A 19,851-nucleotide genomic window follows, 5' to 3' on the forward strand; every position below is an offset into this window, starting at 1 on the left:
TCAGGCGGGCTCAACTCTAAAATGTTAAAACACCCATCCACTTCAAGATCTCGACACTTTTTTTACTGGGGACATGCTATCTGCTATTTTATCAAGCTTGTCATTGGTGTACTGGATAGTAGAAAGAACCTGACTGAGACCAATGCTTCCGAACTGAAAAGTATTACTAAGCTGATGAAGATGGGGCAGAACTTCTGCTAAGATATAGACTGCGCTCACAAACTTAAAACTTCTATTAACAAACCTAGTGCAGCTGAATCACTGCTTTAAAGTGTTTGCAGGAGAGTAGGGTATTCCTTCAACATAGCTTAGACTGTTCAACCGATGGGTTGCAATATCTCTTCTTTCATCTGCTTTAAACAGTATCGACTTAATTTCAGTTTGAACCTTGAAATACACTACTAGCTTTTTTGGTGAATTTTCAAACAGTTTCCACCACTGAACTAGCCACATCTGAACTTGTTTAAAGTAGGCCGCATCCTCCAACGTGTCAGTATAAGCTAAAGCTAATCTATGACAAATGCAGTGAATGCCAATCAGTTTACAATTCGTTTCATTCCTAAATTTGACTGCAACCCCATTCTTTTGCCGGTCATAACCGATGTCCCATCTGAAACAAAGGATGCCAATCTAACCGTGGCAAGCTCAAAACCTTTTTAAGTTTTTATAATCATTTGTGTGATAGTTTGGGCATTAGCTGAATCAACAGATTATCTATCGACAGAAACACAGTTCTAACATTTTTTCAACATTGTCAGAACTGTACAAATGTAATCAACTGCTCATATACAGAAATATCAGTCACCTTATCAACAAGTATACCATAGTGTGGGGCTTTTTTAATTTCTCTAAAAGAGCACATTCAACAGCTTCACCCAATATTAAAATCATTTCTCTGAGTAAATCCGTTCAGTAAGTTGTAACAAAGATTCTGCTTTGGTATTTGGTATTTCTTCTTTTACAACCCAGGAAAGTGCTTTAAAGACTTTCAATAAAACAGTGGCCCGGTTGTTGGAACATTCGCTAAATCATAACGAATCGTTAAAATACCAATCGCTATATTACCTACTTACCGTTACCTGACGAGTCGTTAAATTTTCGGTTGTTGAAATCAATTTAGCGATTTTCGCTACATAACGAAAATGTTAAGATATGTAGCGAAATCGCTAAATTTAACGATCAATTAAACTATTGGGTTGACCCATAATGCTCTTGACTCACTTCCTCCAAGATGGCCGACGTTAGCAACACATCTGAAAAGAAAAAGATAAAAAGTTTTAATTTCACTGCTACTGAAATAAGTGTTCTTGTGGAACAGTATGAAAAGAATAAAGAAACATTAAAGGTAGTGAAGAAGCCAGAAAAAAGGCTTGAAGTTTGGCAACAAATTGCCAAAGAAGTATGTAATGTTGGTGTTACAATAAGGACAGCATCACAGATAAGAAACAAATGGGATAATTTGCAAAGAGAAGTAAAAAAAAAGATGAGGTTGTTAGGAAAAGGTCGATTGCTGCAACAGGAGGTGGACCCCCAGAAAAAAAATGTGGAGAACTGCACAACAAAGTTGTCGAGTTATGTAAGGATCAGGCTTCTTTCAGTGGGATCCCTGGTGGACTGGAGACAGTCATTGATCTTGGTATGAGCACAATTTCTGATGTTATTATTAATGAGTTTATTTGTGCTAAATTTTATTGCTCTGTAGATTAAAAAAGCAATACGCTTGCTCAATTTTTACCTGTTAAAATGCAAAAAACAGAGTACCGAATAAATCGTCTGCATAAGTGAATAAAATAAATGAGTCTAAAAATAGAAACGCTACTGTACACAATCTGAAAGTACTTTTACCACGAAACAAGAAATGTTAAAGTAATCTAGCAGCCAATAAGTAGAAAATCAATAGAAGTGTATTCTGCTAAACAACATCAATGTCACAATAAAACAGTATCGTGAATGTAACGCATAAACAAAAATATAACAATATAAAAAATAATTACACTGTATGTATACAGTATATAAAAGTTTACCCTGGTTAGAAGTTATAAACAGAAATGTGCGATATTTTAAAGGGAACCTTTTTAACATTTATACATTTTTAAACCCAAAATCATCAAAAGACTGTGAAGCGACTGTTTATATTGACTAGCATTAAAACCTGAATAGTTTGATAAAACGTTCAATTAAAATATAACATAAGTTTTAAAAAATATTGTTACTGGTACAGTTATACAAATAAAAACAACAGTAACAACTGTGTTATATAATATTTGGTCATTGATTTTTGTCCATACGCAATCGTAAGATTTGATATAAATGTATTATAGCACAAATGTGAGTGTCACTTTTGGCAAGAAGATGTTGTGCCCCAGATGTAGGAGTGAGTTTTGGTCAAGTTGACCCGCAGATAGAAGTTATTAGGCGGTACTCGTTTAAATCTCTGTTTAATACGATTACGCTACTTTTTTATGAAACTGGAGTACATTATTCCTTATTTTGTAATCATATTTTCTTATTTGCTGCTATGTTATCAAATGTATTCGGTTGCTTTCTCTATTTCGTTGTTTCTATTTAAGTATAAACACTTATTGGCTGTATTTATTGGCTGCTAGCTTCCCATTAGCCCATTCGGAGCTCCTCGGCCATTTTATCGAAAACAACCTCGGATGTATGCAGGTACATCAGTTTAAGTAGTTCGTAAAATTTTGAATTATTTCATTAATTAAATGTAGTGTTTTAGAGTTGTATTTATTGATCTAAGTTTAAATTGATTGCCATTGAATTGTTTTATTGCAAACATATTTAAGAATCCCAAGAGTAATGTCACAAAGTTTAACTGCTAAATAAAATTACTACGCGATCTACTTGCAGCGGACTTAAACGTACCACTTTTTGAGTATGTAAACCGTCCAAATACATCCGAGGTTGTTTTTGAAAAAAATGGCCGAGGAGTTCCGAATGCCCATTAGCCATGGCAAACTCTTGACAACACGTCCAAAAGTGAAACGGTATTAAAACTGGGTCGTGTTAGAGTGCTGACCAATAAGCTGACGATATGGAAATAAATGAGATTTGCTAACCATATAGATAAAGAAGCGAAAAATATCTGATTGACATGATAAGTTTTTCACACATATTTTACATTTTTGTTTATTCTTTATCGAAATCCCATTGACGCAAATTGGCGGATTGTTACTCAACAAGTTCCAATGTGAAACTGTATTAGTCGAAGCGGTATAACTTGATCACGAACAACATCATTTTGTTTGATCTAATCAAAAATCTAAAGAGATTGTTTGGACTGATTAACCGACATGCCTTAGTCATCAAATAATTGACATTTGAGTACAATAAATTTCATATGTGTATTTTATTCGTAGGGCATGCACCCGTAGATGATGAAATGATGAACATCATTATTTCTGTAAGTTTGTTTTCTTATGTGCAACTGTTGATAATGTTAAAACAAAAACTATTTTCAAGAAATGTAACCTTGAGTGAATAAACATATAGGTGTATAGATACATGAAGATAGATATAATTATAATAAAATAAATGATGATACAAGTGTAAATGTTAATGGCATATATATATATATATATATATATATATATATATATATATATATATATATATATATATGTATGTATTCTTTTATAAGGCAAGTCATTCAGTAGACGAGACGCCAGGGATATCAAGACAAGAGGAAGGAGTGGATATAGCTGCGAATTTCACGGTTTGCGGCTTATATTGTATTTAAAACTTCATTTTATGTAACAAAGAGTCACATTTTAGCTGAAATGAGAAATATGTTGAAGATTTATCATTTTAAGATAATTGAACACATAAACATTGTTTAGTATTTTCACGTCGATTTTTAGTATGTATTTCTATTCTGAATTGGTGCATTTTATTACATCTATTCCGATACATTGACAAAGAACACATGACCTATGAAATATATTTTAAACTGGCAAATGTTTTTTCTGCGTTTGCATGAATGCAAAATTGTGACTGTCCTCATATTTCAGAATGAATGCAAACTAGCTACATGCACCAGTAACACGAGTCAAAAGAAGAAGAAGTTAGTATGATTTAACAATACATATATATACTAATGTTCAAGTGCTGCATTTTTTCATGCAGTTGGAGGCATTTACAATGTTAATAAATAGCATGTGCCGTGAAAGGGTTTCAGGAAATATTAAAAAAAAAACTATACACATTCTAAACACTATTGACAACTTGTATTCCATGAATAAATTCTTTGCGTCACAAACAGAAAAAGAAGCTGTATAAATCACCTCAATAATACAAATATACATTATTGCAGGTCAATCTCCGAGGAGCTCCAGGAGGCTCAACTACAGTTCTACATTTCCCAGACAGAGAAGGTGCAAATACAGAAACAGCTCATAAAGGAAGAGATAGAAACTTCAAAAACCAAACGTCTGCTGATGAACAAGCTCATCACCTCCATAGATAATAAAGACAAAGACGAAATTGGAATGTTTCAGTTCCTCGTTGATGAATAAGGTATTTATTAACACCAATTACAACATTCAAATTATCCGTTCTCAGTCATGATAAGTAAACTAATGTAAAAACGTTTCCAGCAACATCACATGTCAAACAAAAAGTGCCCCACGTGTATACTAAAAGTAAACTTGAGCAAGGTGATCTCTGACCAAAAAGCCAGTCTCCCTGCCTGCATATGGTATTTGTGCGTCTGCCCCATCGCCATTGTCATCATCAGGTACACCAGGTTCTTGCAGCATGATGGCTATATTGTGGAGAACAGCACACGCCACAATCACTTCTGATGCCTTGGCTGGTGTCTTTCTCAACTGAAACATTTCACAATGGTCATAGCTTTTTCGGCATTGGCGTTTGGCATACATGTACCCCTCACCTTTTTCATATTTATACCGCTTTGGTCATGTCTAAAACGTTAATTTCTGAATAAATGTAACTTTATAAAAAATATACAATAGCACATTACTTTGTTTACAGGTCACCCAGAGTATCAGATGTTCATGAGCAGAATTTTATAAAAACGACGGCACCAGTTTTGAATTGATATATGTGATGTATTGTATGTATAGTTGTGCTGTGTATACACATTTACATACATTTGTACATGAAATAAATATATCAATGCAACCTTTTGTATTTACCTCTCCATGGAGAATTCCAAATCTCCTCTTCCAACGTCCAAACGTACACTCAATGAGTACCCTTGTTCTGCAGAGCCCCCTATTGAAGTTTGTCGTTTGGTTGGTGTCTGCAACTCTGTATGGTGTCATCAAGTATCTTGAACACGCATACCTGCCAAAAGTACACAGTCTGCATTAAATAATATCATACCTTGTGTGTACAAAAACGTTTAACACCTTCAAATACAATATGTTTTATACTTCTTAAAACTTCCTAAACACTAATTGTTATTGTGGTATTCAGTAAAGAGAAACAAAGGCCATTCGATCGTGACCTTAAAAACACGTTTGTAATCTAAATCAGATACAATCTCCTAAACTGTGCTGAAATCAGTAAACAAAACATTTTTGTCATGATCAATATTACTTTTAGTGATGTAAACGTTCTACGTTATTGCTTATTACAATAAGTTGATACTGGTATAAAATCTGGTCGAAATTCATGATTATGTAGCTACATTGAATTGTATTTTACATTTACATACCCGCTGTCTCCAAGAATAATCCCATCTTCCAAACCCCTGTGGTTTCTCTCCATGTGGCATCCAAGTGTGGATGTTCGAAATATAAAGCTACCGTGAGCTGATCCAGGCCACTGCGCATTGATAAATGTGAATTTTCCTGAAAGGATAAAAACAAGTAACAAGGGGAGATAACATGACTGTGGTTATGAAGTTGTGAATGTTGACCGTTTCATTTTAAGGCGTTATATCTAAAGTTTGTTGACCTTGACATTGAAAGGAAAGTTTTTGCCTTGGTAAGTTCTTGTCAAATCTGTATTATCAAAGAATTTTAAAGCACTTACTAATGGCAGTAACCAGCATTGTACTGAAGCAGTAATTTTATGTCTTAATAACAAATACCAAACGAAATGTGGCTGGATTTGTCTTATTTGAGCTCTTTAGCAACACCAGCAGTACAGTGATGGGTAAGTTTCAGTTTATTTCATGTTATATATAGAGCTGTATAATATTTAGTTTAATATTTTTTAAATATACTACCTTTTGCATCGCACACTGCCATCACATTTATGGACGGGAATCCTTTTCGGTTGATAAAACCTCTCTCTTGGTCTGGTGATGGCTTGATCAAACGGACGTGGCTACCATCAACACACCCTATAACACCTGGAAATCCAGCTATGTTGCTAAAATCAGACTTCACTCGTCTCTTGGTAGCTTCATCAACTGGCCACTTAATGTACTGCTTATGACGCTTCACTATCTCTTTGGTAACCTTATCCACAACTCTACAAACAATACTTTTATGTCTCCCATGTGTGTCCCCAACAACCTGCATACATGAACCTGAAGCGTAGTACCTCAGCGCTATACAGACTTGTTCCTCGACTGACAGGCTACAACTTCTGTCTGTTTCCCTAGCTAGGTCCTCTCTCAGCAAATCGGCCAAATACTCTATTCCTCTCCTTCCAAACCTGAACTTTCTTCTCAATTCTTCATCATTTAGGTTTTCATTTAAGTTTATTACTCTAAATTCTCTATTTTTCCGTGGTATATTTACTAAACAGCCAATTATGGCAGCCATTTTGGTTTTCGTTAACTGATTCGTTAAAATGTAAAGTACCATTTGAGGTACTTTAAATTTTTCGTTAACTTAACGACTGATTTAACGGTTTCGTTATCGTTAAAATTTCCAACAACCGAAATTTAGCGAAATAAATTAAACGAAGGTATTTAACGAAAATTTAGCGATTTTAGTCATTTTAACGATAAATTTCATCGTTATGTATTTAACGAATGTTCCAACAACCGGGCCAGTATTCCCGACTTTCTCCCGTTGTTCTATTTTTTTCTGGAAATATGATACCCGCTGTAAAAGTTCCGAAGTAACATCATTTTTATGTTGCAGAGATTGAATATGGTCAGTCAAAGCCTCCACACAGTATCTTGTGCTGGCTTCCTTGTTAAATGTTTAAGTTTTGTTCTGATGATTGAAACAATCATTTTTACTACATAACAAGCAGTATATCCATTCCCCTTCAACATAAATAATCCGCCAAATACCTGTTTTATCACAGTATGAAATAGTTCTGTCCAATCAACAATGCTGAAATTTAAACTTGAAAGAGCTCATACGAAAAATAATTACAACCAGATGCAAAATATCATGATGGTGAGTAACTTTCTCTGCAAATAAACCATCAACCAATGATACCACTTCAGGTGGGCAAGGGGTATCTGGAGCCACAGTGTGACTAACAGTTGACTGCAACTCGTTTTGACTTGGTTTATCAGAACCTTAAATGTACACAATCATAAACATATTTAAAATGTTGAAGGAAGGAACAATTTGGCTAAATCTAACCTAGACTTTTTTAATATATCGCAGAAGACGGTTTACTCGAACACTTTCTAGTACTCTTCGACTTATTTCTTCTTAGTGGCACCTTCAGACCCGATAGAGCATCAGTGGAAGTAGACTGGCTTGGTTTATCACAACCTAAAATAATTTACTTTCTATTAAACAACAAATATTTTATCAGTAAAACACAAGTTTTAGTTTCATTTTTTTTAAATAACAGTCAAAGGATGCTCTTTTTACGATAAAAAAAAAACATTTTTGTTTATGTTCCGGTGTTTGTTTTCTTGGCCTGATTCTTTTGAAAAAAAGGTAAAGAGTAAAATCTGGACACTTAGTGACGTCTAAATCGTACAGAATTTCACAAAACGTACAGGAAAAATTAATCAAAAGAATGGATTAATTTAACCAGTGACGTCACCGCAATCTTGTTTCATATTGTGTAATCGCCTGTAACAATACAAAAAACAAGAGCTGTCACAGTATGTGACGAATGCCACCGAATGTGGCATTGACCTATGAACACGGTCAGTACATGAAAAGTTGATCTTGCCTTTACGTGTCAAATACATATGGCAAATTATTTAAAATTGCCTCTGAACATACAAAATACCACCCATACTTGAAAACTTACACTCTTATGACCTTATATTTAGCATTCTATTGTGAATAAACACTAAGTGTATCTTTCACCTTAGAAGTAGGGACATTAGTCTTCCACGCGACACGGCGTCTTGGTATGTCAAACACATGTGGAAAGTTATTTTAAAATCTGTCCATACAAGGGAAAGTTACAGACCGGACACGACAACCTATACTCTATGTCCTTATATGCAGCATTCCATTGTGAATAAACTTCAAAGTGTGAACTTGACCTTAAAGGTAAGGACACGGGTCTTGCACGAGACACGTCCTCTTGATATTTCGAACACATATGGCAAGTTATTTTAAAATATGTCTATACAAGAGAAAGTTACAGCCCGGACACGACAACCAATACTCTATGTTCTTATATGCAGCATTCCTTTGTGAGTGAACACCTAAGTGTGACCTTGACCTTAGAGGGAGGGACACGTGTCTTGCATGCGACACGTCGTATTGGTATGTTGAACACATTTGGAAAGTTATTTTAAAATATGTCCATACAAGGAAGTTACAGACCGGACACGACAACCTATACTCTATGTCCTTATATGCAGCATTCCATTGTGAATAAACACCTAAGTGTGACCTTGACCTTAGAGGTAGGTACACGGGTCTTGCACGCGACACGTCGTCTTGGTATGTGGAACACATGTGTCAAGTAAGTTTAAAATCTGTCCAAACAAAATAAAGTTACAGCCCGGACATGATTTATTGAGCCGGACACACGGTGCGATTTTAATATGCCCACTTTCGGGGGCATAAACATCAGGACATCATCGATAATGTAGCGTAATTATTAATAGGACTAACAGAAGGCCAGACACGTCTATGTTGCATACTTACTACGCTATGATATCCAGCGAATGAATATATACTTAATACTTTTTTTCTGTTTCTTCTTTTCACTCTCTTTTGCCTCGCAACTCATGGACTTCAAAACATGCTCAGACGGGGCTGCGACTAATGAGGTCATGTATCGAGCCAATGCCGTATTGTATTTGGAACGCTGGGAAAACAATATCTAATACTTCGGCAACATTTCAGAGGGAAGTGCGACTAATGCCGTAACGTATCGAGCTATATGCGAAACGCTTGGAAACCAAAAATTTCAACATCAACAATCCGGGTTTTTAACGGATGTAGACATACAAACATGACAAAAAATAGCAGATTTTTTTTCGTTGATGTGGGGAAAGTAGCAGGGAGAAGATGCTAAAGTTACCGGGTGATTTTACCGGCTCCCGGCCCGTGTCTGCACCCCTGGATAGTCGCCGACACAGCATTGTCAGCGACCATCTATCGATTTTACACCTTTCATCACTACTTCATGAGTAAATTTTAGGTATTATGAACATACATGTGTAGTAAAGATACAATTTGTTCACTAAAAGTGAGTTATGCACAGTCTAATCTGCATCCACCGGTACACCTTTTCTCGTTTAATAAATACTTTTTTTTGTCAATTATGGCAGAAATATTACACTGGTCCCCACGCCGAAAGGCCGATTTTGGAAAATAAATTTCATTTGTAGTGAAGTGCATTTTGTTACAGCCAATGAACCAGTCGTTCTTTGAATCCGAAGCTCCAGTTTTCATAAAAAAAAGTTTAACTTGAAAGATATGGATGGTTCCTTTACACTTCCTTTCTATGAAAAGGCAAAAAAAGATAGCTTAAGGGGACCTGACTTAACTATACAGGGCATGACTATTATTCTTCGGCAATTTTCCCTCTTGCCACTGCAATCTATTTATAGACCAAATTTCAGTTGAATCACTTAAGTGCATTTCAAAATATCGCCCGGACATGCACCTTTTATTTTTTCTGACAAAGGGAATCCAAACCGGGTAAAGGAAGTAGCAATAGAATACAACTTTCGCCGGTTCATATGTCAAGTTGAGAGAAATATTTCCAAACATCTACATGACCGCACTAGATTCTTGAAAATGCAACCATTTAAAGGTAACAGTGCTCAAGCTGAACATATGTCGTCTATCCATAAATTCTTCAAACCACATCTCCTTCTAAGCCGCTTTGGCAATTTGAATGAAACTCCACAGGGATTTTACTTTGAGTGCTATTTTAAAATTGTTTAATGACATGAAGTCCGTGCAGCAAAGTCGTTGTCATGGAAACCGAAGGAAAAAAGTCCAAATTGGCCACGGCCTTGGGGTCATCTATTTCTACATTATCTAACATGTTAAAAATTTCTTATACTGCAATGCAAAAACCCTTGATATTTGGTACGTTGTCTCATGTAATAGTCCTATACCAAGATCGGTCAAGTTAAGCCGTTGGGGCCATTTCATTAAAGGTCGTAAGTATCTATATCGTAACTGTTTACCGCAACATAGTGTCAGATTGTGCATTAACAAAATTAAAGACATCTGCAACTGTAGTAATATAAAAGCATAAACATACTGCACTTAAAGATGCACGCTCACAGATTGGCCGTTTTGTCTACTCTTTTTGTCTTCAAATGACCCTAATTTTGTGTAAATGTCTAATTAGCGGTGATTTTATTTTTTAATATTTCCGTTTAAAAATTGATATTTTATGGCTTCTAGTGTTATAGCATGACTTTTCTGTCTTAATGTTCAGTAACCAAGATATCCTTTGTACTGGTCTGTGTAGGAGTCTTTGAACTAACAAAATTCAAGGAATTCCTTGTTCACCGTTTCACAACTTTATATTCATTTGCTGGATAACAAACTTTTATTTTAGCACACAAAAATGCATATTACACAAATATGAAGAATTAGTAAAATCATTCTCTTAGAATAATAAGCTTTAATTTTGCTTTAAAGCATCAGCAACACTTTTCAGGGCACCTGATTTTAAGCACGGATCTTTTAAGTTGCATTCAATCATATTTTTTTTGCCATAGTGTCTAAGAAAAGGAAACATCTAAGAATATTTTGTGAGCGAGTCCTTTTTAAGATTGCAGTTCATATGAAAACAAAGCTAGATAAATATGATAATTAGTTTCTCAAGCAATATCAATGGATAAAAGCGTTATTAACGCTTAAAGAAAATAAATTCGGTCTTTCTAACAATTGAGATTTATTCTATTGTAAGTTACCTTTATAAAGATTACTGAATTGAAGGTTTTCCTGCCACTATAAGCGAATTATGAAACTTTTTTTAAAAATCAAATCTGTGTCAAACTGTGAGAGTGCAGCTTTAAAGCCAAACTGATAAACCAAATTGATATCCTGCAAAAAAAAGATAACATTATGTGCTCCCTACTAAAATATTACATAATGGTATGCGAAACTAAACATTTACTTTCCCTATATAAGCTGAACTGAAATACATATATACCTTTACAGCAATTAATGCATATCTGAAGATACTTTTTCAATAACTGTAAGTATCTTTTACTGAGCAAGTACACTTGATTAAATAAAACTATTTTCACAAGCTGCAGAATAAGTAACTACACGTGCCTTGAACAGTTCTTTGTCAGCTCAAGCTATATTTGAAAAGGCACAGTAATGCCAGTGATAAACAGTCAAAGAAAACAATTAGTCAATTAGTGCTAAAATGTTTAGAAAAGTAAAAGTTGGTCACAAAAAAGGTTAGCAATAGAACGGACTTTGAACACACTTTACCTCTTCCGTAATACAATATACAAATCTGAATTACATGCATCGAATGCCATATTTTTTTCATATGCTTATCTAGCTACATAGTCAACAATAAAAACAGTGACAATATCAAATAATCAGGTCCCATATAAAGAAGTTGATCATCTTGATCTCACATATCCTGAAGATGTTAACAAGCTTACGTTTGTAGCGGTAAGCTAGTTGACAACACATCGAGTGCCTAGAAACAGTCCGTCGCAACACTGGGTGAAAAGCGGTTAAAAAGCTGTTAAGAACACAGATTGTATTTCACTCAATGAAAAAGAGTTGTTTCCTTTCAAGCATATATATGCAACAACATGTTCTGTATAAATTCAACAGAAACACCTGCATCACAGCCGGAACAAAATCTGAACTTTTGCAATGATGAGAAGGCAGAATTTCAGTATTTAAGTCAGGTATCATGTCAATTCATATTAAAACTGTTAACAGCGCAATGTAACATCTGCACTGAGCCTGAGGCCCCAGATCGATAGGAGATAGTGCCGGTGTGTCTCGCTCTGTGAAACTGCAGCACACAACCCTACGCTTTATTATGTGACAGACACGGGTGCTGATGTTACCATCCATCAATTCCTTGCAAAGATATAAAACTGAGTTTACAGGTTTATTTCAAACTAGCTAGTACTACAACTGTTCAACTATTTTAAATCTTTTTATTAATGCACAAAGCCATGCATGTAGACTTGTAGTATCTGCCTAATAATTAATGTTTTGAAATTATTTATTGATGTTCAACTAATTTAGCGCATGCTAGGGTATGTGCCTATATAGTTGAATGGTCTGCCCATTTTCCTAATAAGGCCAGCATTTTTTATAATGTGGTTTACGGGAGCGCCGATCCTACTTTTTGCCAAAACCAAATAAAAATAAACGAGAATCGAAGAATGGATATGCTGAGGTTGATAGTAGGTTTAGTGATGTTAAGAAACATCATGTGTGTAACATTTTATGAAGAAGGAAGAGCGAAAGTAGAAGGAGAGGATGCTATCTATGTCGATTTCCCAAAATCTGTATTCTCCAATTTCACATTGAAAATATGGACGAGTTGAATAGGGAAAGGCGCAAGTGAATCAGGATCTCTAAGGATAAAAGTATTAGATCTGACATATTCGGAGGTGATATGGAATTTGCACCTCTATCAAGATCAGAAAATCAGAACCACTTGAGAAGACGTTCAGTAGGCCAGCTACTGATGGTGGATTTCTAATGTTGGACTTCAATGCCTTTGCGGCAGTTATCGATGTTTCATATTCGATAGAGGGGATACTTCCAATCACTCCAACAAGATCTACCATAACAACTACAATACCTCCAACAACGACTGAGTCATCGACAACAACCATCACCGACGTTGAGGATAAGAAGAATGAGAAGGAAAACAAGGCTGAGGTACTCTGATTGTAGTGGGTTGTTCAATTAGGGAGGGGGGTTGTAAGGTTCAGCATAATCTTCTGTGTATTCGTTTGGTACAAACGCAGGAAAAACGGAAGGTCAGATAGAAAACCCAAAACATCGTCAAGTCAAGAGCAGGAAGAGACTAGCAGACTGACTGTGAAAGATCATGAAGAAGAATATTGGATTTTATCAGATTGGATCATTTTTATTTTATGTCGTTTTCAGTACTGAAAATTGAAACTAACATTTTCTACATCATGAAATATTATTATTAAAGTTATTAAATATTTAAATTGATTCTAATTGACAAAACACTTCGAAATCATTGGTACGCAAAGAAAAATTAATGTTATAAGTTGGTGAAGTTGTGGAATAATTTAATGCTCAGTTAAAAAGTAAAACATTAAGATAAAGAAAGTCCGTGCCGAGAAACTGACAGACGGTTGGCGGAAGGCGTTTTCAACAGATTGTTGTAAGTATGACCCTTATTAGCTCAAGCTTGGGGCACACTAATGTTTAAAGTGGTCTTAACATTGCTTTATGTGCATGTAGATAGAGTTCAACTGAAAAAACCCAACAATGATTGAGAATTAGCATTTTGCAGAAACTTTATTCTTGGTCCTTATGAAATATATATTTCAATAAGGTACTCATTGCCAGAACACGGCCTCTAAACGCCAGCTGTGCCCTATGTTTACATGAACAAACATACTCACGTTTGTTCATGTAAACATAAGGCACAGCTCCACCACGGAAGTGTCGACAGCTCTTTTTCTTTGCACCACCGTAAAGTGGTGGAGCTGGCGTTAAGAGGCCGTGCAGAAGTAATGCATAACTGAAAAGATAATGGACAATAATTCGGCACTGACATTTAAATTTTTAAACATGTCCAAATTATTGTACTGTACTGATTTGCTAAAACTTAATTTCTGATATTCCACAGAAACATTTTGTGCACCTATCCATAAAGTACAGTATAGATTCCAGTTTTAATTTTCGTATATATTTTTTATGTTCATCTTTAAATGGTGTTTCAGCCTAGATCAAGGCGTTCATTATGTGCCGGGAGTGGGGTAAACGTAGGATTGTATAAGGCCCAGCAAAATTGACATCATCAGTCACCAGAGTTGTGGAAGCGCTTCTTTACATATGCGAGGATCCGCTCTTCCACGCAAGAACTTACAGGTACCAAATCATTGTCAAGGAAGGCCTGTCACGCAGTACTTAATAGAGGCATCTTACTAAGAAGGTCGGACATTCAACTTTTCTAGCCTGAAAATCATCTACTTGAATACAAGCCTAACTCAGTGCCCAGTTTATTCTCATGAATTATGAAAAATGATTGTTGGCAAAGCATTGTTCAAGTGGCAGCCTGGTGATTCAATATGACTGACAACTTAGTTCACTCTATAAGTACTTTGTTTAAGCCTGTTTAACGAACCCATTAAATGAAGGTTACAAACGATTAATTTTGCGTTTTCAGGTCAAACAATGATTTTTGACGATATCTGCTTCTACTGTGGGGTCAGTGATGTTCTAGACACTGGTGAAGTGCGAGTTTAAAGGTACACTTTGACATGGTTTGTTCGATATGCGCAACATGCAGGGAAACAAAACCGTTCAAGACTAAGGGGCTAAGAAAACAATAAAAGAGTGCAGAAAAATAACTGTTCATATGACCACAAAGAGATGCTTTGAAGTCTTAATAGAGACAATTAAAACTGTGTTTATATGTGTAACAATTCATTTTAGTCATAGCAGTGACACTGTTACAATTGTTGTACATAATGTCTTCTTTTTTAATCTAATAGATACATTTTTTTACTTGTGTATGGAAAGCTGTAATATGATGATCATCAATGTGAAATAAATTTATTTGGTTCTTGTAGTAGTATTTTTGCTTAAAGCTCAGAATCTTAAAATGTATTTTAATCTTTAAGTGTATTTTAATATGCGACACTAGCTAAAGTGTAAAGCAATACAGCAATTATTTTTGTGTGGTGAGTTTGAGCTAGAATGTTATAGTTGGAAACATTTAAAATAGATATGTTTACTAGTAAACATTTAAGACATAAATCTTTCACGCGCAAATTGGGACAGTCATTATCGAAACAAAGAAACATATGAAATAGAACACATGATATGAAAAAAACAGACTTATACAACAAATTCTTTTCATTAATGAAAAAAAATAAAATGTAGACAATTCTACATATTTAAGTATTCAAAATAGCATACAATGACCTTATTTTTAGTTCACAATAGTGTCTTTTCAGTTCAAAAGTATTATCAAGGTGCAAAAAATACAATATACAACGGTTGTAAAAAAATGAAATAAAAATGTTCTATCCTTACTTTCATTTTTTTGGTCGACTGGGGAAAATTTTGACTTTTTTTATTTCTCCCCCCCCCGACCAATTTTTTTGGAAAAATTTCCCGTAAACCACATAATAATTTTTTTTGGCCTAATTTACTTGACTTTCCACTAGCAGACTCGACTCAGATTGGCGACGGATTATTTTTTACTTACATTCCTATCGAGCCAAAAACGGTTTTAAAGGTAACACGAATCTGCAATTTTTGAACTTAAAACAAAGGACTGAAAGCTTTGTTTTGCAAGGACGCCAAATTCAACTTAATATTTTTATACCCCCGACAAACGAAGTTTGAAGGGGGTATATTGGAGTCACCCTTTGGTCGGTCGGTCGGTCGGTCGGTTTGTCGGTCGGTCCGTTGCAATTTACCTTGTACGGAGCATAACTTTAAAACTACTGGATGCAATTGGATTAAACTTCATACAATGATAGAGCATAATGAGAGGAAGTGCAGTGTACAATAACCATAACTATGTTCTTGCTTATTACTGAGTCATTGCCCTTTGTTACTTTTTTGTCTGTAGTATAACTTGAAAAGTGTTGGATGGAATTCATTGAAACTTCATACAATAGTAGAACAAAATGAGAGGAAGTGCAGTTTTCAAGAACCATAACACTACTTTAGCTTATTACTGAGTTATTGCCCTTTATTTGTTGTTTTTTTCTGTCATTTTTTTTTCCAGACCTTAACTTGCAAACTACTTGATGGAATTTATTAAAACTTAATACAATGGTAAAGCCAGTAAGACGAAGTGCAGTGCACAAGAACAATAACTCTTTTTCAGCTTATTACAGAGTTACTGCCCTTTGTTACTTTTTTCTTGTCCGGAGCATAACTTGAAAACTATTTCATGGAATTTAATAAAACTTCATACAGTGATAGATCAGTGTACAGGAACCGCAATTCTATTTCAGCCAATTACAGAGTTACTGCCCTTTGTTACTTTTTTCTTGTCCGGAGCATAACTTGAAAACTATTTCATGGAATTTAATAAAACTTCATACAGTGATAGATCAGTGTACAGGAACCGCAATTCTATTTCAGCCAATTACAGAGTTAGTGCCCTTTGTTACTTTTTCTTGTCCGGAGCATAACTTGAAAACTATTGGATGGAATTTCATAAAATTTCATACAGTGCTAGATCATAATGAGAGGGAGTGCAGTGTACAGGAGCCGCAATTCTATTTCAGCTAATTACAGAGTTACTGCCCTTTGTTACTTTTTCTTGTCCGGAGCATAACTTGGAAAACTATTGAATGGAATTTAATGAAACTTCATACAGTGATAGATCATAATGAAAGGGAGTGCAGTGTACAGGAACCGCAATTCTATTTTAGCTAATTACAGAGCTACTGCCCATTGTTACTTTTCTTGTCCAGAGCATAACTTGAAAATTATTAAATGGAATTTAATAAACTTCATACAGTGATAGATCATAATAAGAGGAAGTGCAGTGTACAGGAACAGCAATTCTATTTCTGCTAATTGCAGAGTTAGTGCCCTTTGTTATTTTTTTCTTGTCCGGAGCATAACTTGAAAGTATTGGAATTTAAGGTATTAGCCATGTAATACAACTCGGGAAACATCGGGTAACATCGACATATATCGCCACTCGCCGTGACAGATCGCGACGAACATCGGGCGTATTCGGCCTGTACCGGATGTTGCTATTTTTAGAAACAGAAGGTATTTCCCGGCTATTCATAGGTCAATAATGGAATTTCTACATCGTAGGATTTGGAAACATTGTGATGTTTTTCTCATGAATATACGTTAAAAATAAATAAACACTAAAAGTACACGCTGGCAGTTGATTACGATACATCTAACAATTTGAGTCATTACAGTTAAACATGGATTATAAGTGAAATATACGCGTAAGAGAAGATTTTCTCTCGGAAAAACGAACTGTCAACAATCGGCATGGAACTGGGATACTGTATTCTTATCAAAGGGCTCTGAATGTAAGTATCCTTGAGCAGTTTTGTACGTAGATGTGTTCAAAAACGTTTGTTTTTTAATTTATCTTTGGAATTCTTAAATCATTTTTATTAGCTAAATGTTTAGACAGCATGTTCATATTTTACATGTACTTATGTACATGTTACATATTTTTATATGTACTTATGTACACAACTTATGTTTAAGATATGATATGAGTATGTAATCTTTAAATTGATTGTTTTATCTTAGAAAAATATTAGACTTAAATTTTTGTTTAAAAATGATGTGTTTTGGTACGTGACCTATTTCTAACATACCACAATACATGTACATACCCGTTATTTGTTTACAAAATGCATATTTTCAAAATTAACCTGTGAAAAAAAGTTGTATGTGGTTTGGGGCTTGAAGCCGCATCTGCTAGGACACTATCGACATTCATTGGCTTGGTGTAGTTCTCGTTAAAACCCCATACTGTTGTGAATCATTATCAACCATATGCACAACAACTACAAATTTTTGCCTACCAACCCTTACTCTTGGCTAAAACAGATATTAGTGCAGAATGTATAATACTTGTGCATTTGTATTTTACGGTGGTAGTTTCTGCTGGTTGATAATCAGAAGTCTAATTTCTTCCAGGCAGGAAAATGACTGAATATTACTTAGTCAACAACACTGGGTTATGAAGAATTCCAGCCTGCATTAAATACTATGTTGGATCCTTGAGAGCGGATTTGACAGCCATGTCCATCCACAAGGCAGTCGCATCTGATCGAGATGATGAGAGTATTTCATATAAAACATATTTGACTTGGTTTTTGTTTTTATAAACCTACTGTATTCAATAATCAAGTGGTGGTGATGGTGGTGATGGTGGTCAAGTGGTGGTGGTGGTGGTGGTGGTGGTGGTGATGATGATGATGATGATGATGATGATGATGATGATGATGATATGATTATGATGATGATGATGATGATGATGATGATGATGATGATGAATTTTATTGATAAATTTAATAATTTTCTTTATATATATATATATATATATATATATACATGTATGTATCAGCTTGTTGTTTTTTTCAAAATAATGTCGAGAAATATTAAACTGTTTATATATATTTTGTATATGTATGGCAGTATAATTATCTATACTAATTAGTTAGAAAGGCTTTAAAGAACAACTTTTTTTCCTTTACAGCACTAAACATTCTTGATGGGTAAAGTGCCTGAAGGTGCATGAAAACCAAATCAGCATTGACTCAGCATTGAGTAGTTATCATCTGTGCACACACTACAAGTACAAACGCATGGGAACAGACCAAACTTCAAATGTTGAAGAGTGAAGAATTATTGTGAAAAAAACTAATTGTTAGAATACCAATGACAAAATAAAACAGATATACATCAAATTACCCACAGAGATTGTTTACATGTTATGATATTAAAAAAAAACATTAGTTGAGAACTTTCACTCTGATATTTTTGGAGGGGCGAGCCCACTTAGTGTTCTTGTTTCTTCACATATTTTAGTTTAAAAGTACACTCATTTGTTTTAAACTCTGTATTCTGAGTTAGTATCATAAGTAAAATTCATTTATTTGAAAGAGTACATTTTATGAATAAGTCCAATTAAGCTTTATACTTTTTTTACAAGAAAAAGGTTGATTTTTAAGCATTTTATTAGCTATAAAAATGTATGGTAACATGACATTATGTATATTTTCTTCAAAACTGGACGGTAAACTATCATAAATTGTCTTTTAAATTGTTCAATAGACATCATAGATAATATCTAAAATGATTTCAGCAGCTTGCCTTATAGTTAACTATTTTTTATGAATTTTATAAAACTGCTATATATTTTCAAACAGCGAAAAACTGCTCTTTTCCGAAGAATCATAAGATCAATCAAAATGATTTTTTTCCATGTTTATCAATAATGTGTTCGTTTGAACTTTAGTTTTTCTGTTAACTGAAGTTTATTTTACCAGAAACTGTTGTGTTTATTTCATAATATCTGATAATGCGAAAAAAAATCAAATATAGACAAAACATTTACTTGTCGCTCTTTGTAGCCCTTTGAGTTTGGGGGTGGGTGTAATGAAACATAAATAACTTTTTTAATTCACGGTAAAAAATCTTCAAAATTTGGATAAAAGTCCCATAGTGTACCGTGATTATAACTATGTTGTCGGTTAAAGCTTTTAAAAAAGTGTGTATTACGCGGCTAATACCTTAATAATACTTCATACAGTGATATATCATTATGAGAGGGAGTGCAGTGTACAGGAACCGCAATTCTATT

At 34.6% G+C, this 19,851-nt stretch overlaps 2 protein-coding genes across 2 annotated transcripts; one reads left to right on the forward strand and one right to left on the reverse strand.

Moving 5' to 3' along the window:
* Positions 1-1,231: 1,231 nt before the first annotated feature.
* Positions 1,232-4,529, forward strand: LOC128244495 (uncharacterized). Its single transcript, XM_052962496.1, has 3 exons — positions 1,232-1,636; positions 4,026-4,078; positions 4,328-4,529. Exons 1-3 carry the CDS (start codon positions 1,232-1,234, stop codon positions 4,527-4,529), a joined length of 660 nt encoding a protein of 219 aa, XP_052818456.1.
* A 120-nt stretch (positions 4,530-4,649) lies between these two features.
* LOC128244496 (putative nuclease HARBI1) lies at positions 4,650-6,755 on the reverse strand. Its single transcript, XM_052962497.1, has 4 exons — positions 6,212-6,755; positions 5,696-5,831; positions 5,172-5,322; positions 4,650-4,841 (listed from the first exon to the last, which is right to left on the reverse strand). Exons 1-4 carry the CDS (start codon positions 6,753-6,755, stop codon positions 4,650-4,652), a joined length of 1,023 nt encoding a protein of 340 aa, XP_052818457.1.
* Between the last annotated feature and the right edge of the window lie 13,096 nt (positions 6,756-19,851).

The sequence above is a fragment of the Mya arenaria genome, chromosome 8 (genome assembly GCF_026914265.1).
Source record: "Mya arenaria isolate MELC-2E11 chromosome 8, ASM2691426v1".
Taxonomy (NCBI): Eukaryota; Metazoa; Mollusca; class Bivalvia; order Myida; family Myidae; genus Mya; species Mya arenaria.